The 18639-nt window shown below is 37.5% G+C and overlaps 1 protein-coding gene across 1 annotated transcript in view; it reads left to right on the top strand.

Moving 5' to 3' along the window:
* The window catches only part of GADL1 (glutamate decarboxylase like 1), a 219772-nt gene that overhangs the window by 104142 nt on the left and 96991 nt on the right, over window positions 1-18639 (top strand). The window contains exons 9-11 of the mRNA XM_037519952.2: window positions 1607-1723; window positions 7579-7643; window positions 8208-8289. Coding sequence (XP_037375849.1) covers window positions 1607-1723; window positions 7579-7643; window positions 8208-8289 — 264 coding nt within the window. The remainder of the gene's footprint in view (window positions 1-1606; window positions 1724-7578; window positions 7644-8207; window positions 8290-18639) is intronic.

The raw sequence follows: 18639 nt of genomic DNA, 5'->3' as shown, positions 1-18639 counted from the left end.
CTGAATTTTCTCATTAATAGCCAGAGATATAAAGAAGGAAAAAAAATCTGAAAGGTCAAATCCAGATCACAACAGTTTAATTTCTGAGTCTGATATTTATAACTAGATTGTTTGAAAGATGCAGAAAACTCATTAATAGTCTATAATCACTTGCATAGATATTTTCTTACAAGTATCAGGTTGTCATATAGTTTATGAGGAAAACCCAAACCATTGAAGATATCTTAAATGGTTTTAGTAAATTTATTTTCTCTATTGGTTTTAATGATTGGTGTGAATTTGGTCTCAATTCATTTAGGTCACTTACATGATGAAGACATAATCTGTTGGTAATTGTGTACATAGAAGATTCTCAAAACCTGTGGTCCCCAAGGGCTCTACTATCCCATGTCTCTGCCCTAAGACATTTGGGGGTATCAGCACAATCATTTCCCAAAATGGCAGATGGATTCCTCACATAGCACCACTTTCATTCCTGTGCATCTCAGTCTTTACGATGGACCAAGTGTCCCATCTTTCTGCCCCACTTTCCCTGAGAAATAGCTTCTGACTTTCAAAGTTTAGCTAAATTGAAATGATTCTGGTTCTACAGCACAAACCCTTGCTTAAATATGACATGATGATAATAATGCAAGAAGAGCTGCACTTCAAGATAAAACTGAGGAAAAAGATGACTTTATCCTAAATGGAGGTAAAATGACTTATATGGGCAGTAACATTCTTCCTTTGATTCCTCAGGTGCTCTAGAATCAGGATTCTCTTTGCTTCCCCCAAGCCCCACCTTTATCTGCATATTTTCCCTCCAGCAACATATCTCTGCTGACTTTCTGGGATGGACTACCTGCACTTGGTTGCCATAAAGTCCCTTATGGGCCAAGGTGACTGCTGGCTTGGCTGGAATCACCATTCATGCCTGCATGAGCACTCCCATGTGCTCCTTTTCTCCTCTCTTTCCACTGGTACTTATTTATGCTGTAAGATGCAGCCACCAGATGTTTGAACGGCATGATAAGACTGAGGCAGTCTGTCTTATCTAGTACATTCTAATGATTTCTCTTTTGTGGCATCTGTTTTGGAGAGTACATCCGGTGAGGTTACCTTATCACCTGTCATGCCACTTTGTGCTGAGTACATTCTTTGTTCTGTAGCTGAAGTTGCAAGAAGACAAACAGACAGGCCCACGTATTCTGTCTTCCAGTCATGTCCCTTCTTGCTTTATAGACGGACAAAGCATTGGCACTATGGAGACCCCAATGAATATCCCCAAGAAGGAGTTGGGAATCAACCAAATGCCATTGAGGTTAAGGTTATTTACTCTCTACATGGATAATTGATAGAACAGAAAAAGACAAAAAAAGAAAATACAAGTGAAAATAGTGAGGATGCTTATTGAGTTGGGACCAAGGACTACTATAGTTATATCATTTCCGGTTCCTGTCACCTTTTTATCATGACAAGAGGTTATATAGGGCAGTAATTTTGAAGGAATGATCATCACTAAAGAAACCAAATAAGTGCCAGGCAGAGTAACCCTTGTGTTTCCAGCCTGCTCAGAACAAATTCAGTGGCGACGGTGACAGTCCTTGTGTGTGGGTCCTTCTCACAGGGAGCAGCGCCGTTTCTTGTCTGTGCCACGTCTGGTACGACCGTGCTGGGAGCCTTTGATCCCCTGGATGAAATAGCTGACATCTGTGCGAGGCATGGTCTCTGGCTTCATGTGGACGTAAGTTCATCTGGATCATACATCTTAGTTTTCTAGTCTGTGTGCAGCTTGGGTGGGACGTTTTTCATCTTCTCAGAAGCTAGTTGTGAGATCTCCAGCTACTTTTTGTAAGTGTGCATTTCTAACTGAGGGAAATAAATACATCACTGGCTGTAAAATATAAAGATAAAAATTATGAGACTTGATATAATTTTTTTTTCCGTTTTTTCGGATCCCATTTTATTTCCTCTGCTCCCATAAACCATTGTCTTTGGTGCCTTGAGTGTACTGCTGTTGAGGCAGCTGGGGTAAGGGCACACTTTTAACTACAGAGTCAAGTGACTTTGCTCTAGGGGTTCTGATCTGCCTTTTCTTCATTGTGATGTGGGCCCTTTGGACTCTTGTTTCTTCACTTATAAAGAGGGACGTGGCTGATGTGGTCTGTAAAGTATCTTTGAACTCTAAAATTAGGTAATTTCAATCAGCTAGAAAATCCAAAATGCCACGTTACAAAATTACTTACTATAATTAAAGCAGGTTTGATCTGGATCTATCACAGATAATTGAGAGGAGTTGGGATAACTGATATTCTTTATACTTTTCTAATTAAAAAATTGGCTTTTATTTCTAATTAATTTTATAAGTCCTGAGGTGGTTCATAATACAGTTTTCCTTAATGAAAGGTAACTCTTAAAATTTACTTTTCCAGGGTCAAAAATTTGAATTCAACCCATTATGAATGCTCTTTTGTTTTCTTTCTTTTCTTTTTGGTGAAACCAGGAGTTAATGGATTTGATTCAACCCAACAGTAGGGTCTTGAACATGCTGATGAGGCTTTAGGGACTTTCTTCTGATAAGTGAGCTGTTCATAACCTCCTCATAAGAAAAAAAAGTCAAAATTTTTTACTTTCTCAACAGAAGGTAACTGAGCATTTGGGGGACACATTACATATAATTTTATAGTTTGGATGATTTTATGCTTCTAAAGTAAAGTGTCTATAATATGATATGGAGAGAATTTTTTAATGCTCAAGGCTTTCATTAAGTATATGTTAATATTTGGTAAAAGTAGCAGTAATATAAAGCTCACTAGAGTTAATATGCCAATACTTCAGGTAGATTATTTGTAACTTCTTTAAGTGAGATTGTAGTACTTTATCTGTTCATATTTCAGCTTCTATCTTATAGACTTATATTTTTTATAAACTTGATTTTTATAGACTTAGAAGTGTAATAATACATTATACTCTAAAAGATAACATAAAGTGAGTAATTTTTTGTGACTGTGAAAATAGGGGGAAAAATCAAACACATCAGCAGTTATACTTAAAAATTCTTCTCTCATAAAAGAAGCATCAAATATGGATTATAGAGTTTATGTAGAACAGAGTAACTACAGCATTTTCTAAATTGGGAATGTTATTAAGAGATTTATGGGGCTTAGAGAGAATTGTGATTTATAAGTATGCATGAAAACCTCTCTAGATTTGCCTAAAAATTAGAGGTTGCATTTTCAAAGGACATACTTCATAAAGAAGCATTTAAACCACACAAATTATTTTATTTGTGTATAGTAGTCATCTGTGAGTGTCAATATTACTAGCTTCAAATTGCAACAGTTTCTCTGATCTATGAAAGAAATTAACTCTAACATTGATTCAGTGTTCACTCATCTTTAATGTCACAGGCATTGAATCTGCTAATAAAATTTTATACAGGAGCATGTAGCCTATCTTGAAGAATCTTTATATGCCTTCTGTAGTTTATTAATTTTAATGATAAAATTTAACAAACTTGCAATAATTACTTTTACCTGTTGGACATTTCCTAAAGGGTATTTTATTTTTTTTAAGATTTATTTATTTATTTATTCATACAAGAACTGGGGTACAGACCAGAGGTGCGGGGTGGGGTAGTGAGAGGATTCACCAGAGACAGAATGGGGAACAGAACAGGCAGACTGACTGAAATACACTGCTGAGGGGAGCAGCAGGCAAGTCAGGAGAGCTCTGCTACACCATGTGGGTTGCTCCCTTGCAGGCTGGGGATTGAACTTGTGCTGCAGAGGCTGCAGATAGCTTCATAGTGCTGCGCTTAACCCCTTGTTAAACATCCTTTAAACTATTACAACTGTTGCTTATTTTTTTAATGTAATTATGATTGATTGTTCTGGGCTTTAAAAAATACAACCAAGTTGTCCTGTACACATCCCATAATTTATTAAATTTAAGATACACTTAGCTTTTTACATTTTTTTTTAAAGAGTTGAGGACTTTTTTTTTTTAAAGATTTATTTATTTATTTATACAAGCACTGGGTACAGTCAGAAGCGCTGGAGGGTGAGAGAATTCACCAGAGCCAGAGCGGGGAGCAGAGCAGGCAGAAGGACCAAAGTGCACTGCCAAGGGGAGCAGCAGGCGGCAGGAGAGGTCTGCGCGCCATGTGGGACCCTCCTCTGGTGGCCGGGGAGCAGCTGGGGATTGAACCAGTGCTGCAGAGGCCGCAGGGCAGCTTCGCAACCCAGTGCTCAACCACTGCGCCAGCGGGGAGGCCCCTAGCTTTTTACATTTTTAACACTTCTGATATTTGTTAGTGGGACACAAAAATAGTGGCTTTTACATGTGATAGTGTCTTACATTTGGTTAATAACATGCATTTTAAACAACTGAATAATAAAAACTTTAGTTTTGTTAAAAGTTTGTTTGTCTCCAGGCCTTTTCTTCCTATAGGAAATGTTATTCCAGCCTCTGCCTCAGACTAAGATGTGAGGCTGGGCCAGCTCTCCACTAAGGCAGAGGCTGTGGCTGCAAAACCTTAAGCTACCCACAGGGCTGCCTAGAGACTCTTATTGGCTCTTATTCCGAGTCCCAGCAGAGGTAGTAATCAGTGTGTTGAAAGTCATGGACTTTAGATGCTGCCCATCTGCATTCCACCCCTGCTTCCACCTCCCTTACAGAATCAGTCTTACTGTTAATTTATTAACTAATTAAATAAAGGGGAGGAAAAGGTAATTAAGATGGTAACCATGGTTCCAAACTCTAGCACTAGCCCAGCAAGTAATAGTTCTTACTGAGATGGAAAATACAGCTCCTTTGCCACCATTTAAATGATTGCTTTGATATTTTTGCAAGTTCTGGAGTTAAGAATTTTGAGAGCAAAGCTAGTAGAAGCGGAATATCCACAACAGAGGTGCTGTTTTTCTCCTTTTAGCTCTTTTGAATAATCTATTTGTGAATGAACTGTTCCTAACTGTGTGCTGAGTTACTCTGGAAGCCATTGGGCTAATGCCCTGAAAGAGTTCATATGACTTTAAAATTTCAATCCAGCTCACTAGGATTGGGGGATATTATTTACTTTGGTGTGGTGAGGGGGAGGAAGAAGAAGAGGGTGGCACAGGAGACCTGAAGGGGTAAAGATCTGAAGCATAGAGTGTAAGGCAAGGACTGAAGGAATCAATGAGCATGGCTGAGTCTGACAAATTCCTCTAGTTGTCACTGTACATTCTTTTTTTTTTTTTTAAAGATTTATTTATTTATGCATGCAAGAGCTGGGGTGCAGGCCAGAGATGTAGGGGCTGAGAGGATTCACCAGAGACACAGTGGGGAGCAGAACAGGTGGATGACTGAAATACACTGCTGAGGGGAGCAGCGGGCAAGACAGGAGAGGTCTGCTACACCCTGTGGGTAGCTCTCTGGCTGGGGATCGAAATTATGCTGCAGTGGCTGCAGATAGCTTCATAGTGCTGAAGCTTAACCTGCTGCACCACCACGGAAGCCCCTCACTGCAGATTCTTAATGAAGTTGATGGATAAGACAAAGAAAAATAAGCAAGTTAGCGTTTAGGATGTATAATGGAAGTAAAATAATTTGACATTTTTATATATAACTCACCTTAATGTTCGTGAGGTTCAATATTTCAATATCCCTCTCTGGAAATCTTCTATTAGTTGAGTGGGAAAAGGTCTCCTACCTGTGGAAGGCAGTTCCCTCTGTAGGTCAGCCCGTGTCACACTTGCTCCATTGGGAATGTCTCTGGCGGAAAGTACAGCAAGAAGGGGACTTGACTTACAACCCCAAGTCACCAGTCCCTTATCTTGAATTTGGGGGATTTGCATGCATACCACCAGTAGCTCAGACCTGTGGAACCTCATGGGGTTATTGGAAACTCCAGTTTGTGGAAGCAGGGCTGGAACTCAGGTGAGGCAAGTGAATTCCCAGGGCTCAGGTGAAGAAGTCATTCACTCCTGGGGTGGTGGAGGTGCCCAGCTCTGACAGGGAGCACCTCTGCAATTGCGCCCCCTCTGTGACCCACTCACAACATCCTGGTCCCGGTTTTGAGAGAGAAACATTTGAAGTGACCTCATTGCTCATTAATGGGCACAGCTTTTGTGATAGTTTGAGAATCTCATTTCCTTCCATCTTCCATATTCCTGCTGTGCTCAATCTTGCCACTTCTTGCTATATATGAGTCTTTCTTATCTTTCTAACGGCTATACTAAGAATAGATTAAATTATGCCAATATCCTAGATGTCTTCTAAACTCACTTCCTGCATAGAGTACTCCCCTAACCCTCAACTCTGCATTCTGTGCACTACCATTTGACCAAATAAATGCTCACCTTCCCTAAGTTGTGATACTATCTTGAAAAAAAAAAAAGGGCTTTGGCTGAGAGCTGGCTTATTACATGTGAGATTATGGACAATTTACGTACCACCTCTGAACTTCAGTTTTTCTATAAAAAATCAAGGTGATAATTCCATTCTTAATATAATTATGTGTGGTTTAAATAACATTGAAGGGCCTCTCTGGTGGCACAAGGGGTTAAGACACAACCCATGAAGCTATCTGCAGCCACTGCAGCATGAGTTCGCTCCCTGGCCAGGGAGCACCCACATGGCGCAGCAGACCTCTCTGACTCGCCCGCTGCTCCCCTTAGCAGTGTGTTTCGTTCAATCTGCCTGTTCTGCTCCCCCACTCTGTCTCTGGTGAATCCTCTCACTCCCCACACCTCTGGCCTGTACCCTTCTTGTATGCATAAATAAATAATTGTAAAAAATAACATTGGAGAGCATTCTACATAGCCCAAGCTAGTCCTACATGTTCTCTCATTGCAGTCAGTCCTCACTACCCTGTAAGTTAAAATGTTGTCTTCTCAATATTAAGAACCAATATGACATCCTTCCTCCCTTTCCTCCAGACTTATTGACTATGGGACTTCCTTTCACTTCCTTAGTCTGCTCTCCCATCTCCTTCATTCATCTTTACCTTTCCAATGAATGACTTCCCAAATCCCAAGCATCTCTTCTCCCATGCTCACATTTTTGATTTGCAAACATTTCTGAAAACTCTTTAGCTGAAGAGATCTATTTTTTCATTGATAGGAACCATTTCCATCTAGCTCATCCTTGTTGGTTATGAGTTCCTGTAGTCCCTTCTGGCCACCTTTTTTATGCAGAATGCCAGCTCTTGGCCCATGTGTCGTTTTTGACATTTGTATATTGTGTTTGCTATTTAAGGACATTGTCTATTTTAGATTCTAAGACTGGAGAGTGTATGGAGTGTGTCTATTGGAATTCTTTTCATCTATTCACAAATCAAAAGGTTAAAATACCGATTTCTTTATGGCGTGTGGCTTTAAAACCTAAAGGTCAGTGGAGGTGCATCTGTTGTGATGAGATTCTGCGGGTCTGAGTAGAGCCCCTGAGCAAAATCTCCTAGAGTCCAAACTGATTAGCATCAACTTAAAGTGTCAAATAAGACAGTTGCCACGAGGGATTTTCTATGACAATGGACTGATGAACAGATAACACTGAAATAACATTATTTTGGTATATGTCTGTGTATATCTATATCTATATCTATATATGTCTCAACAGGCTTCTTGGGGTGGCTCAGCTTTGATGTCAAGGAAGTACCGGAAGCTTCTACGTGGCATCCACAGGTAACAGTAGCTATAATGTAGTTTCCCAGGCACATAGCAAGGGAGTCTTGCCCACCTATATCAATATTTTGAAAGTAGGCAAAAATAAAAGTAATTGTTTTGCTTTTTTAAAAAAAACAAAAAACAAAAAAACAAACTTTTGGACCTCCCTGGTGGCGCAGGCAGCTGAGCACAGCGCTGTGAAGCTGTCCGCAGCCTCTGCAGTGCTGGTTAGATCCCTGCCAGCCTCAGAGCAACCCACGTAGCGAGCAGACCTCTCCTGTCTCGCCTGCTGCACCCCTCAGCTGTGTACTTTGGTCCTTCTGCCTGTTCTGCTCCCTGCTCTGTCTCTAGTGAATCCTCTCACCCTCCTACGCATCTGGCCTGTAGCCCGGCTCTTGTATAAATAAAATAAATCTTTAAAAAAAAAAACATTTAAAGTCCCCAAACCACGCATACAAGGAATCCTGTAGGACACTAACTTGTGTATTGAATGTAGATGCTGCAAGTGATAGAATTCTTTCTGCCAGTAGAGACTAACTGCACCCCCCCCCCACCCTGCCCTTTCTTTGTTGAACAAAACAGAGCTGACTCTGTGGCCTGGAACCCACACAAGATGCTGATGGCTGGAATTCAGTGCTGTGCTCTCCTTGTAAAAGACAAATCTGTGAGTTTTCCTCTTGCAGCCTTTGGGCAACAAGGGGGTTAAATTCCCATGTTTTCAGAAGACCCATTTTTGCTTATTTTTTGGTACCTTGGAGCAGATGTGGATGACGCTTTCTGGTTAATGTTGGTATCATCAGAAGGGAAGATAAATTGGTCTAGATAAAAGATCCAGTGTTTCTGCTCAGGTAATTTTGTGGATTTGATTTAGGTTTTATATAATCTCATTAGTTACAGAAAATGGTTGCTCTCATTCTCATTTGGATTATAGTTTGAAACTCAGTTTTAAACATTGCCAAGATTTTTTTTTCTCCTTGATTAAGTCTGGGATTTAAGTTATCTTGAAACTTGTGCTTGCTGAGAAAGTGGAACAGATGTGTGTCATACATTAAATTGAATGCTTAACATGCTTAGCTGGAGCTTAACAGGCCGTTTATATGGGAAGATGTTAGTTGTGGGCTGATCATGGAACACTGATTTATTAGGGGATTGCCTGTCTCAAGTGGTTGGTACTTAACTTCCTTTGATTTGCAGGGGAGAGTTGGGGACTAGTCTGTATTACTGCGAGGCAAGTGGGAAAAGAATTAGGAGACTCTTCTTGGCTAATGGTAGAGACCCTGTGTTTTCTGTGGGTTAAATAAGGATCCTTGTGGGAAGTGGCCCAGGCTGGGAAGTGCCACTTCATTCTTAGAAATGCCTTCTCAAGATCTGCATGTGGCATGTGGGTGATCTTTCTCAGCCATCTGTTTACATTTTTTTTTTTCCTTAGGGAACTCCCTCTGCCAATGCAAAAGTCATTTTCTCTTTTTATGGAATTTTATCTCAAATGAAAACCACATGTAAAACTTGAAACCTAGTCTTGCATGTGCAGAGAGTTACAACTCTCTTTTTAAAAAATTGTGATGTTTGTATCACAAATATTGGGGCCTTGTGTGTTTCAGTGTGACCAAATTAGAATGTCCAGCAGAAACTACAACAGGTTCTACGTCTGAAGATACAAACACTTTCAGAAATATGAATCTGCTCCTTACTGTGTTGTTAGGTTGTCTACAGTTGAGTACAGTTGACTGTATTCAATGCCCTTTAACTTTTTTTTATTTGTTTTTAAATTGTAGAACAACTTCATGTTATAACTGAAAAGTATTTTAAGATGACTATAGCATTTATGAACCAAAGACCATACTCAACTTGCCCATAGCTAAATATTTAGGATGAGCAGAGTTAGGGGTCAGTGAGGGGTAAGTCTTGTGCTCTAGTCACAAGAACAAAAATATGCCAGGCATCTTTTTTCAGCCAGGCATTTTACATTTTCTTTCTCCCTAATCAGCTAGTCTGAATGACATCTCAACTATTGGTGTGATGCTTTTAGGAGTGGAAAATTTAAACTGAAAATTTTATGACTACACTTTTACATAGCTTCCTAGCTTTTATACATTTTCTTTTGAATGATATTTGAGTGTTTTAGTGAAGAATTGATTTACATTTATGTGCTTGAGGCAATTTAAAATTTTCTGGATCATCTAACTATATAACAGGGGTTAAAATTTTATATTTTTAAAGGAATCCACTCCTGGATCTCAACAAAAATAATAATACCCATATCTACTCACATGGCAAGAATTAGGAGTTTAGGACAATTGCATTCATTGTGCAAAAGAATTGAGCACTTTCAAAAATGGCCTATTTATTTTGGATGAATGACTAAACAAATTGAGCAGAATAGAAAACTCAACTATGAGATTTGAGATTTGATAATCAGCTGAAGAAATTTTGTGCTAGCTGTTTTCTGTCTCATTTGTACTTATTTTTCTGCCTCTGTTGTTCTCTTTCATGTTCATTTGTTCGCTCATTCACTCAATCAACCAACACTAACTGATTTCCTATGTAGCCCAGACACTATGCTGATTCTTGTGCTTATAAAGTAGTCACATGCTCCATAATCAAAGAGTACTTGTAATCTCAGAGAAGACAATTGATCAATTGTACATATTTAATTCTTTAATTACTATTTTTATAAATACTCTGAAGAAAGTGTTAGACACTGTTGACTACATGTATTCTATAGTCTTTCATACCTCCCTTATACTCATCTAATCAGTCTCCCTTGTAGCTGAGAATCACCATATAACACAGATAAGGCCAATATGATGGAGAGGGAAGGTAATGGGGGCTCTTGAGAAGGGTTTGACATTCTGCCAGAGGTGATATACCCAAGAGGAGAACATTCTTCCACCCTTTCTACCTTGAAAACAGTTGGATTAGAACACTGTTCATGGCAGAGCGGGAAGAGAAAGTCATATTCTCTTGGGTAATGACTTTGAAATATTGCACTAATCCTGGAAGTGCCTGTGATTTGCTTGTGCTATGAAGTTAAAAAAGTCTTAATTGCTAAAATTATTTCCATTGGGTAATCTTTTACATGCAGCCAAAAGTACTCCTATCCTAACTGATAAAACAAACAATATGGTGCTCTAAGAATGCATAGCAGGAAGGCCTGAGATATTCCAGGTGGAAGGAAAAACAAGCACAAAGTCTTTAAGTAGAAAGGTCCTTTTTGTTTTAGAAACAAAGAAATTGATTGTTGTTGAAGTACACAGAATAATGCTAAAAACTGGCATGAGATGGAACTAAAGATTAGATAATGACTAGACTATGCAGGGACTTAGAACCTATTTTAGTGATTTTAGCTTGATGAAGTTCAGAACAATAGAAGAATTTTAAACCTTGGGGTAACCCAGAGAGACATTAAATGGAAACACTGAATTGGAGGTAGCAAGAATGGATACAAGGATAAAAAATGTCTAATAGTATCACAGCAAGACTTGATGGGGAGGGGGGAGAATACAAAAATATGATGAAATTTAAACTATATTTATAATTTTTATTGAGGTAGCATTGCATTATCTAAGTTTCATTTGTGCATCATTATACATCAACATCTATATGTTCTAGATATTCTGAAAGTCCAGTTCTATCCTTCACTATATGGCTGTCTCCCCTTTAAAAGTAATTTATACATCTTCTTTTTCCCTTCCATCCTGGTAACATTAATTTGGTCTTATTTTCTAAAAGTCTGGTTTTGTTTTATTTAGGTTATTCCCTTTTTGGCTTTGTTATATGGTATATAGTGAAATCATGCCTTGTTTGCCTTTCTCCTTCTGATTTATTTGACTAAGTGTAGCTCTTTCTCTGTCTACCTCTGTTGTTGCAAATGGCAGGATTTCATCTTTCTTTAAAAGCAAAGTACTGGGTTCCCCTATATTTCTGCTGTAAGTGAAACCATCTGATATTTTTCTTTTTCCTTCTGGCTTATTTCACTGAGCATAATTCCTTCTAGTTCCATCCATGTTGCTGTGAATGGCATGAGTTTAATCTTTTTTGATTGCTGAATAATATTCTATTGCATATATGTGCTACATCTTCTTGATCCAGTCATCTATAGGGGAACCCAATAAGACATCAGTGTAAAAAAATAATAACAGTACAAAACACAACAAAGCAAAAATGGACAATTATAAATCAGAGACATCCTGCAGGGGAGGAGGAGGGAGAGGGGTCAGAGGGAGGGAGGAAGGAAGGAGCACAGTGGACTGAGGTGATGGTGCAGGGGTGCATTGGTGAAGGAAACTATGGGGACTACACCTGAGGGGGTGGCGGGAAGCAGATATTGTTTAAAAATGAACAATGATGTAAAAATAAATAAATAAATATTTTATGGTAATAAAAATAAATAAAACCATACCAAAAAAAATAAATCAAAGCAAAGCAGTATTCCATTGTGTGTATATACCACATCAAGATATATTTTAACTGTCAAAGTGCCAGGTTTGAATAATCAGTTACCTATGGGATATGAGGAAGAAGCAGATGTCATGATTGACTTTTACACTGATACAGCCACTGAGTGAATGGTCTTATTTAAATAGATGACTGCTGGAAGAGATTTAAGAGTGAAATATCTTGATTTTGGCTTTGACTGTATTGAATCTGAGATTCCTATGAGGAATTCAAGCAAAGATGTCATGTATGGAGTTGACAGAGGGACCCAAATCTAGGAAAAGTGGTCTGGGCTGGAAATGTTTATTAAGAAATTATTGCTACACAGATGACATTTGAGATCATAGGAGTAGAATGCATTGCCTTGGGTGGAACTGTGATGTAAGAAAAGGATATAGAACTTATCCCTGAAGAACTTGAGTCTATAGATTGTATGAAAGAGGAAGTATGCCCACTGAGTCAGAATGGCCAGGAAAGTCATAGAAAGATTACATCTTTAATCCTTTCTATTGGATCTTCAATGTCATCTCCTTTAGGAAGAGTTCCCAGACTTATCAAGAGTTTCCTTCCAAATTATCCTCAGTGAAATAAGCCAGAAGGAAAAAGAAAAATATCGCATGGTTTCACTTATAGTAGGAATATAGGAGAACCCAATAAAACATCAGTGTAAAAAAATAGTAGCAGTACAAAACACAACAAAGCAAAAGCGGACAATTATAAATCAGAGACATCCTGATTTATAAGGATGGAGGCAGGAGGAGGGGAGGAGAGGGATCAGAGGGAGGGAGGGAGTAGCTCAGGAGACTGAGGTGATGGTGCACGGGTGCATTGGTGAAGGAAACTCTATGGGGACTACACCTGAGGGGGTGGGAGGAAGCAAATATTGTTTAAAAATGAACAATGATGTAAAAAATAAAAAAAAATTAAAAATTTAAATAAATAAAGTCAGGCTACAACTAGAAAAAAATAAATTAAAAATAAGAGTTTCCTTCCTCTAAAATGCTCATCATGATTTGTAATTATAATTTCTCATGTATTACCTTCCCCTTCCACTAGAATGTAAGCTGCATGAAGATAGGTCTATGTCTTTATATTCACCACTGTATACCCAGTGCCTGGCAATTTATTGAAAAAGGAAAAAAAAATTCACTGAAAAATTTAATGATTAAATAACTTAAAGATCCTCAGAAATAGCTGCCTTCCTGTTGGCATTAACTAGGAGTTTCCAGTTTCTCCTGCAGCCCAAATTATTACTTTTGAGAACTCTGAGATAACAATGATTAAAATTATAGCTGATGAGTCTTATTGCTTAGATCCTAACAAAAGGCTTGAGCATGCCTCCAGCGGTAATTGATGAATAGTGATTTTAATTTGGACTTACTTCTGCAATTAATGTAAAGGGATAACTCTAGTTAAAAGAAAGCAAATTACTTAGTGAAAATACTTCTGTGAAGGGAAAAACTAATTCCCTAATTTGTACCCTCAAAGCCCTGACATTCACAGTGCTGTTTTCCTGATTGACTAACTGGTGGTGTTTGCATTTTTAATTTCCTGTATGAGGGAAGAGGATTGTTTCAGAAATGAAGCAGAGCTGTTGCTTTCCAAGTTGTACAGTCTCTAACCTTTTTGCATCATATAGATAAAAAGAAAATCAGTAATTTAAAAACATGAAATTATAGATAGTGGACTTCAGATGTAAATGCTGGATCTACACGACTGTCTTGGATCAAAGGCAGTTTTGATGTTTTGATCTAAAATAAAAGGCAACATATTCTATGGATCAGCTGCATAAATGAAGTAAAATTTCAATATTGCCTTTTTGATTTTTTAATGTTTATTTGAAGGAATTTTTGCTTTTAAATAGCCTGACAGATATATGAGAACATGAATATGCTAATCAGATGTCTTTTTCAGTATAGATTATTCTTCACTATTTCTGCCTTCCTTTATTATCTAATATAACAGGGACTTGCTGTTTAACCTAGCAGCCACAGAAAATTTAACAGATATCTTTATTTAGAAAGATTATGCATATTTTTGTCACGTATACTTCTATACGTTTGTTTCACAAGTAATTCATATTCATCATAGACAAATAGGAAAATTCACATGTGGAGAAAGATGAAGAAAAAGAGAGATGGGATGCAAATATCTGAAGATATCCTTTTATATTTTTCTTTATGCATATATACATTCAAGTGTATATATGTGCATATACTTCATCTAAAATATTGTAACATTTCAATTTTAGCATGCCTTTTCTGTTTAACAAAATTGCTAACGTTGTTCCATGTCAATGTTTTCTACATTTTAATAGCTACATAGTAATCTATCCTTTTGATATACTATAATTATCTTAACCATCCCCTTATTACTGACCAATTAGATCTTATTAATTCTTGGCTATTACATCTTTCATTGTTTAGGAGGCTAAATCTCTGCATACATCTTTTATTCCTGCCTTAGATTAAATTCCTAGAAGAACATGATCATCTTTCATCATGCTTTTAAAAAAGGTTTCTTTCCTTCCCAAATTGCTTCTCTCTCACTAACAGAGTATGAGTGTGTGTCTGTGTGAGTGTGTGAACTTCTGCCATATCAGAGTGTATAGATTTTTTACTTAGCTTGACAAGATATTTATACATCCACACTTATAAACACACCATAAACATTTTTATTCTTACTTACCTATCGACATATGACACCTTTTTCTTGGGGATCTTATTTGAATAGGGATATTGACATGGAATTCTGGAATACCTAGGTTTCAAATGTGGGGTCTTAGAGATAAGCTTGACCTTCTTTTCCCTTCATCTTGATTGTAGAGGAAGAGAAGAATGTAGTCCTAATTTTTCTTTCAAAGGAGTAGCAGGAAGAGGAATAGGAAATTCATTCAATGAACACTTGCTTATTGAAGGTGTGCTTCTATTCCATCTTTGCCTCTATTTTGAGTAATAATTGATCTTGCAAATGACAACTATTGATAATATATGCCATTTTAAAAACTCATGCAAGAAAACAAATTTACCAGTGAAACAAAAAGAGGTGTCTGCTTTTCTGAGTATTTCCTTTTTAGCTCTTGTTTTCTTCATAGGATCCCTATAGATGTGCCATTAGGTGGTTTGAAAATACTGGACAATCTGTTCATCAAAGAAATTTTCTTTCTCTCATGCCAGCGAACATTCACACTGCCTCTATATACTTACATTGTAAATTTCTGTGGAATAAAAGCCTCCTAGCTAATGTAGCAGAAGAACAGGGAAGGTAGTTGTTGAAAACTTAGTAGAAAAGAAGCATTCAATTTGAAGGAGAGACATCAATCTCTGTTGGATGCTGCCAAATGTATTCTCCATCTCTTGGATGCTTTTTCTTGAGCTGGGAAAATTTTTCTTATGCTTTTTAGCAAAAGAATTGTATAAAACTAGCAGAACTCATCAAATTCATGGTTGGTAAATAGCCCTTTTAAGAAATTCCCATTTTTTAAAAAAAATTAGAATCAATAAAAGTTCATTCTATTTTCATGAGACTTCTGGAAATTTGTGCAGGTGCATGTATATATATAAATATACATCACATTTATTTAAAAACCCATCAGTCATAGCAAACACCCCCTGTTATGACTGCTTTCCTTCTCCATGAGGTGAAGGGATATAATAACTAATGTTAAGAGTTGCATATGATGAAAATACATTGTATTTCTCCATCAAACAAACCAGTAGAGTTGGGTTTTAGCATTTATTTGTTGGTATTACGATTGTCATTGACTTGTGAAAGAGGATTTGCGTTTTTTTAGATCCATGTTTCCTATCACATAACGTACTAATTTTATTGTGCACTGTGTCTCCCAGAAATGTGTTATTGCATAACGCTTAGTGTACTGCCTGGTTTCAATTATTAGTTGCCATCTACTCATGAATGGGCACAGGTTCCAATGCAGGACTTGAGCAGGTCACCATTAGGATCTTTCCACAGCTTCTGGACTCTGTATAGGAGATTCTGAGCTATTGGAGGGCAAAAGAGTTCTTATTCAGTAGGTGAGTAGGTGCCATATATATAGCCCTGCTATTTAGAACAGCATGGGGCACTCATTAATATTCAATAAGTGTGTTTCCTGAAGTGAGCTGAATTTGTGTTTCTCTCCAATATCATCAAATGGTAATTTGTTTAATTTTTTTTTGCCTAACATATAAAGTGGTATGTCCTTTACCATAGCAACCTGATCTTATCAAGTCTTAAAAAGGGTCCCCAATTGGTCACACATAGGAATTTTGTTTTTGACAGGGTGTAGAAAATGTTTGTCTTCTCCATAATGTTTGATATATCCATTACGTCTTCCTAGCCCACTTCATGTTGGTACTTAAAAAAAAGTCCTTAAACCATGCCAACATTTGGCCTTTTATCTACATGCCTCGGAGAGCAACAATAAATCAATGACTCATGATTTCCATTTTCAGAAACCATATTGTCTTTCCCCTACAAAGTTATTTTTGTTTTAGTGTCTAATGATGCTGTTCTTTATTGGAGACTGGACAAGTGGAAGAGATACTTGCTTTTCTAAAGCTCCCTGGGTCCTCTCCTGACCCCTTCTAATGAACAGGATGACATTCACAATCTGCCAGTGTGCTGGTTGTGGTTGTTTTTAATGTTGGAGGCAACATCTTGGCCAACAGCTTCCCAATTTCATCCTTGAGTTCATTCAAAACTCTTGGGTGACTGCCACCTGGTCCTACTGCTTAAGCTACATTTATTTTGTCAGTTTGACTTAGATGAGTTGGGGTGTTGCCCATGAATAGATTTAACATCTCCTGCCAGTCTATTTCTGGAGATTCCTGAGATCGTGGGAATCATTCTGATATTCTTCCAGGTGAAAGCATTCTCTATGGCAGCCATTCCATTTCAGGTGGGACTCCAGCCCTTGATACTCTGCCAGTCATCTTGGAAGACTTCAGATTTTCTAAAAAATGGCCAAGATGAAAAAAATATCAAATTCTGCTTTTGTGTCCTTTTGTCATCTCTGATTCAACAAAAACTAGCAGTTGAAAATATCCCAGAAAAAAAAGAGTCTATTTACAGACTGTTTTCTTTTTTTGTACACTACCTTGGTACAAGCCTTATTGGGACACCCTAAAATAGGAGGGCTCTAGAAGTTAAAACATAAGGGTAAGGGTAAGGACATAAAAGGAAACCTGGAATGAAGCTAATAGAACAATTCATGCCATAATTATGCTATTCTAGCCTTGGTGGTAGAGTAAAATTTGGTTTTAGCACTAAAAAAAAATTAAATGTATTATTTTTTTATTGAGGTAACACTAGTTTACAATACTGTATATGATTTGGTTGTATAAGTTCATACCTCTTAAGCTGTGGGTTATCGCACCAGGCTTACATCCAAAGAACCCATCATGAATTGCAAACATCTGCCTTTTAGTTTTTATTTATTTTTTTTTTAAAATTATTTATTTATTTTTACAAGCACTGGGTACAGTCAGAAGGGCGGGAGGGTGAGAGAATTCACCAGAGCCAGAGCGGGGAGCAGAGCAGGCAGAAGGACCGAAGTACACTGCTGAGGGGAGCAGCGGGCGGCAGGAGAGGTCTGCGCTCCATGTGGGCCCCTCCTCCGGTGACTGGGGAGCAGCCAGGGATCGAACCGGCGCTGCAGAGGCTGTAGGCAGCTTTGCAATCCAGCGTTCAACTGCTGCACCACCAGGGGAGGCCCCTGCCTTTTATTTTATTTTGATTTTTTGCCTTTTATTTTAGAATTAACTCACTGTGACAAGACTTTCTTTTCCATTTATACCTTCCTGTGTGATGCTTGAGCTCTTTTTGACTTCTTAGAATAAATTGTTCAGTTTGTTTTCCCTTATACATTTTTAGTTGTCATATTTGTTGTTTCCTAAGGAAGATATTAAAAAAAAAATGAGTGACACACCTAATTCAGCTTTCTAGTTTACTGTTTCAAGGCCATAAACTTTCAGGTGTCAGTTTTTTCTTCTGAAATTTTCTTCGATAACAATTCAAAGTGTCAGTATAATTCCACGTGAATAAGAGCAGTCTTCTAATTTTGTAAACAAATCACATAGAGATTATTTTACATTGACTTTCAGTAATTATACTTAAATCTTAATTTGTACAGAAATTATTAGGAGCATATAATAAAGAAATTAATTGCAGAATGAGTGGAAAAGCAAAATCTTTATAATAGTCACCATACATGCAAATACATCTATCTGTCTTTGTGTACCCTCACACAGCAAACATACATGTCTTTAGGTTCTTCTGTTGCTGATGGAAAAATCATAATTTAGGGATTTAATAATTGCAAAAGAAATTCAGTATATCATCTGGTAGCTCATTATGAGGGGTTATTTGGGAGTTCAGAAGAGTATATTAATTATAAAATTCAAAATATAAAATATGCATAAAATGTATGCATAAATATACATAAAATCATAGGCATAAAATATAAAGTATGCATAAAATTAATTATAAAATTCAAAATACAAAATATACATAAAATGTACAAAAGTGCCCAGTTTATTACTATAAAAAGAATGATCAGACAATTTCCACAGATTAA

Source organism: Talpa occidentalis, unplaced genomic scaffold (assembly GCF_014898055.3).
Source record: "Talpa occidentalis isolate TD23 unplaced genomic scaffold, MPIMG_talOcc4v2.1 talOcc4.10, whole genome shotgun sequence".
Lineage (NCBI taxonomy): Eukaryota > Metazoa > Chordata > Mammalia > Eulipotyphla > Talpidae > Talpa > Talpa occidentalis.
Note: the sequence above shows the minus strand (reverse complement) of the source record. Positions and strands in the feature narration are given on the sequence as shown.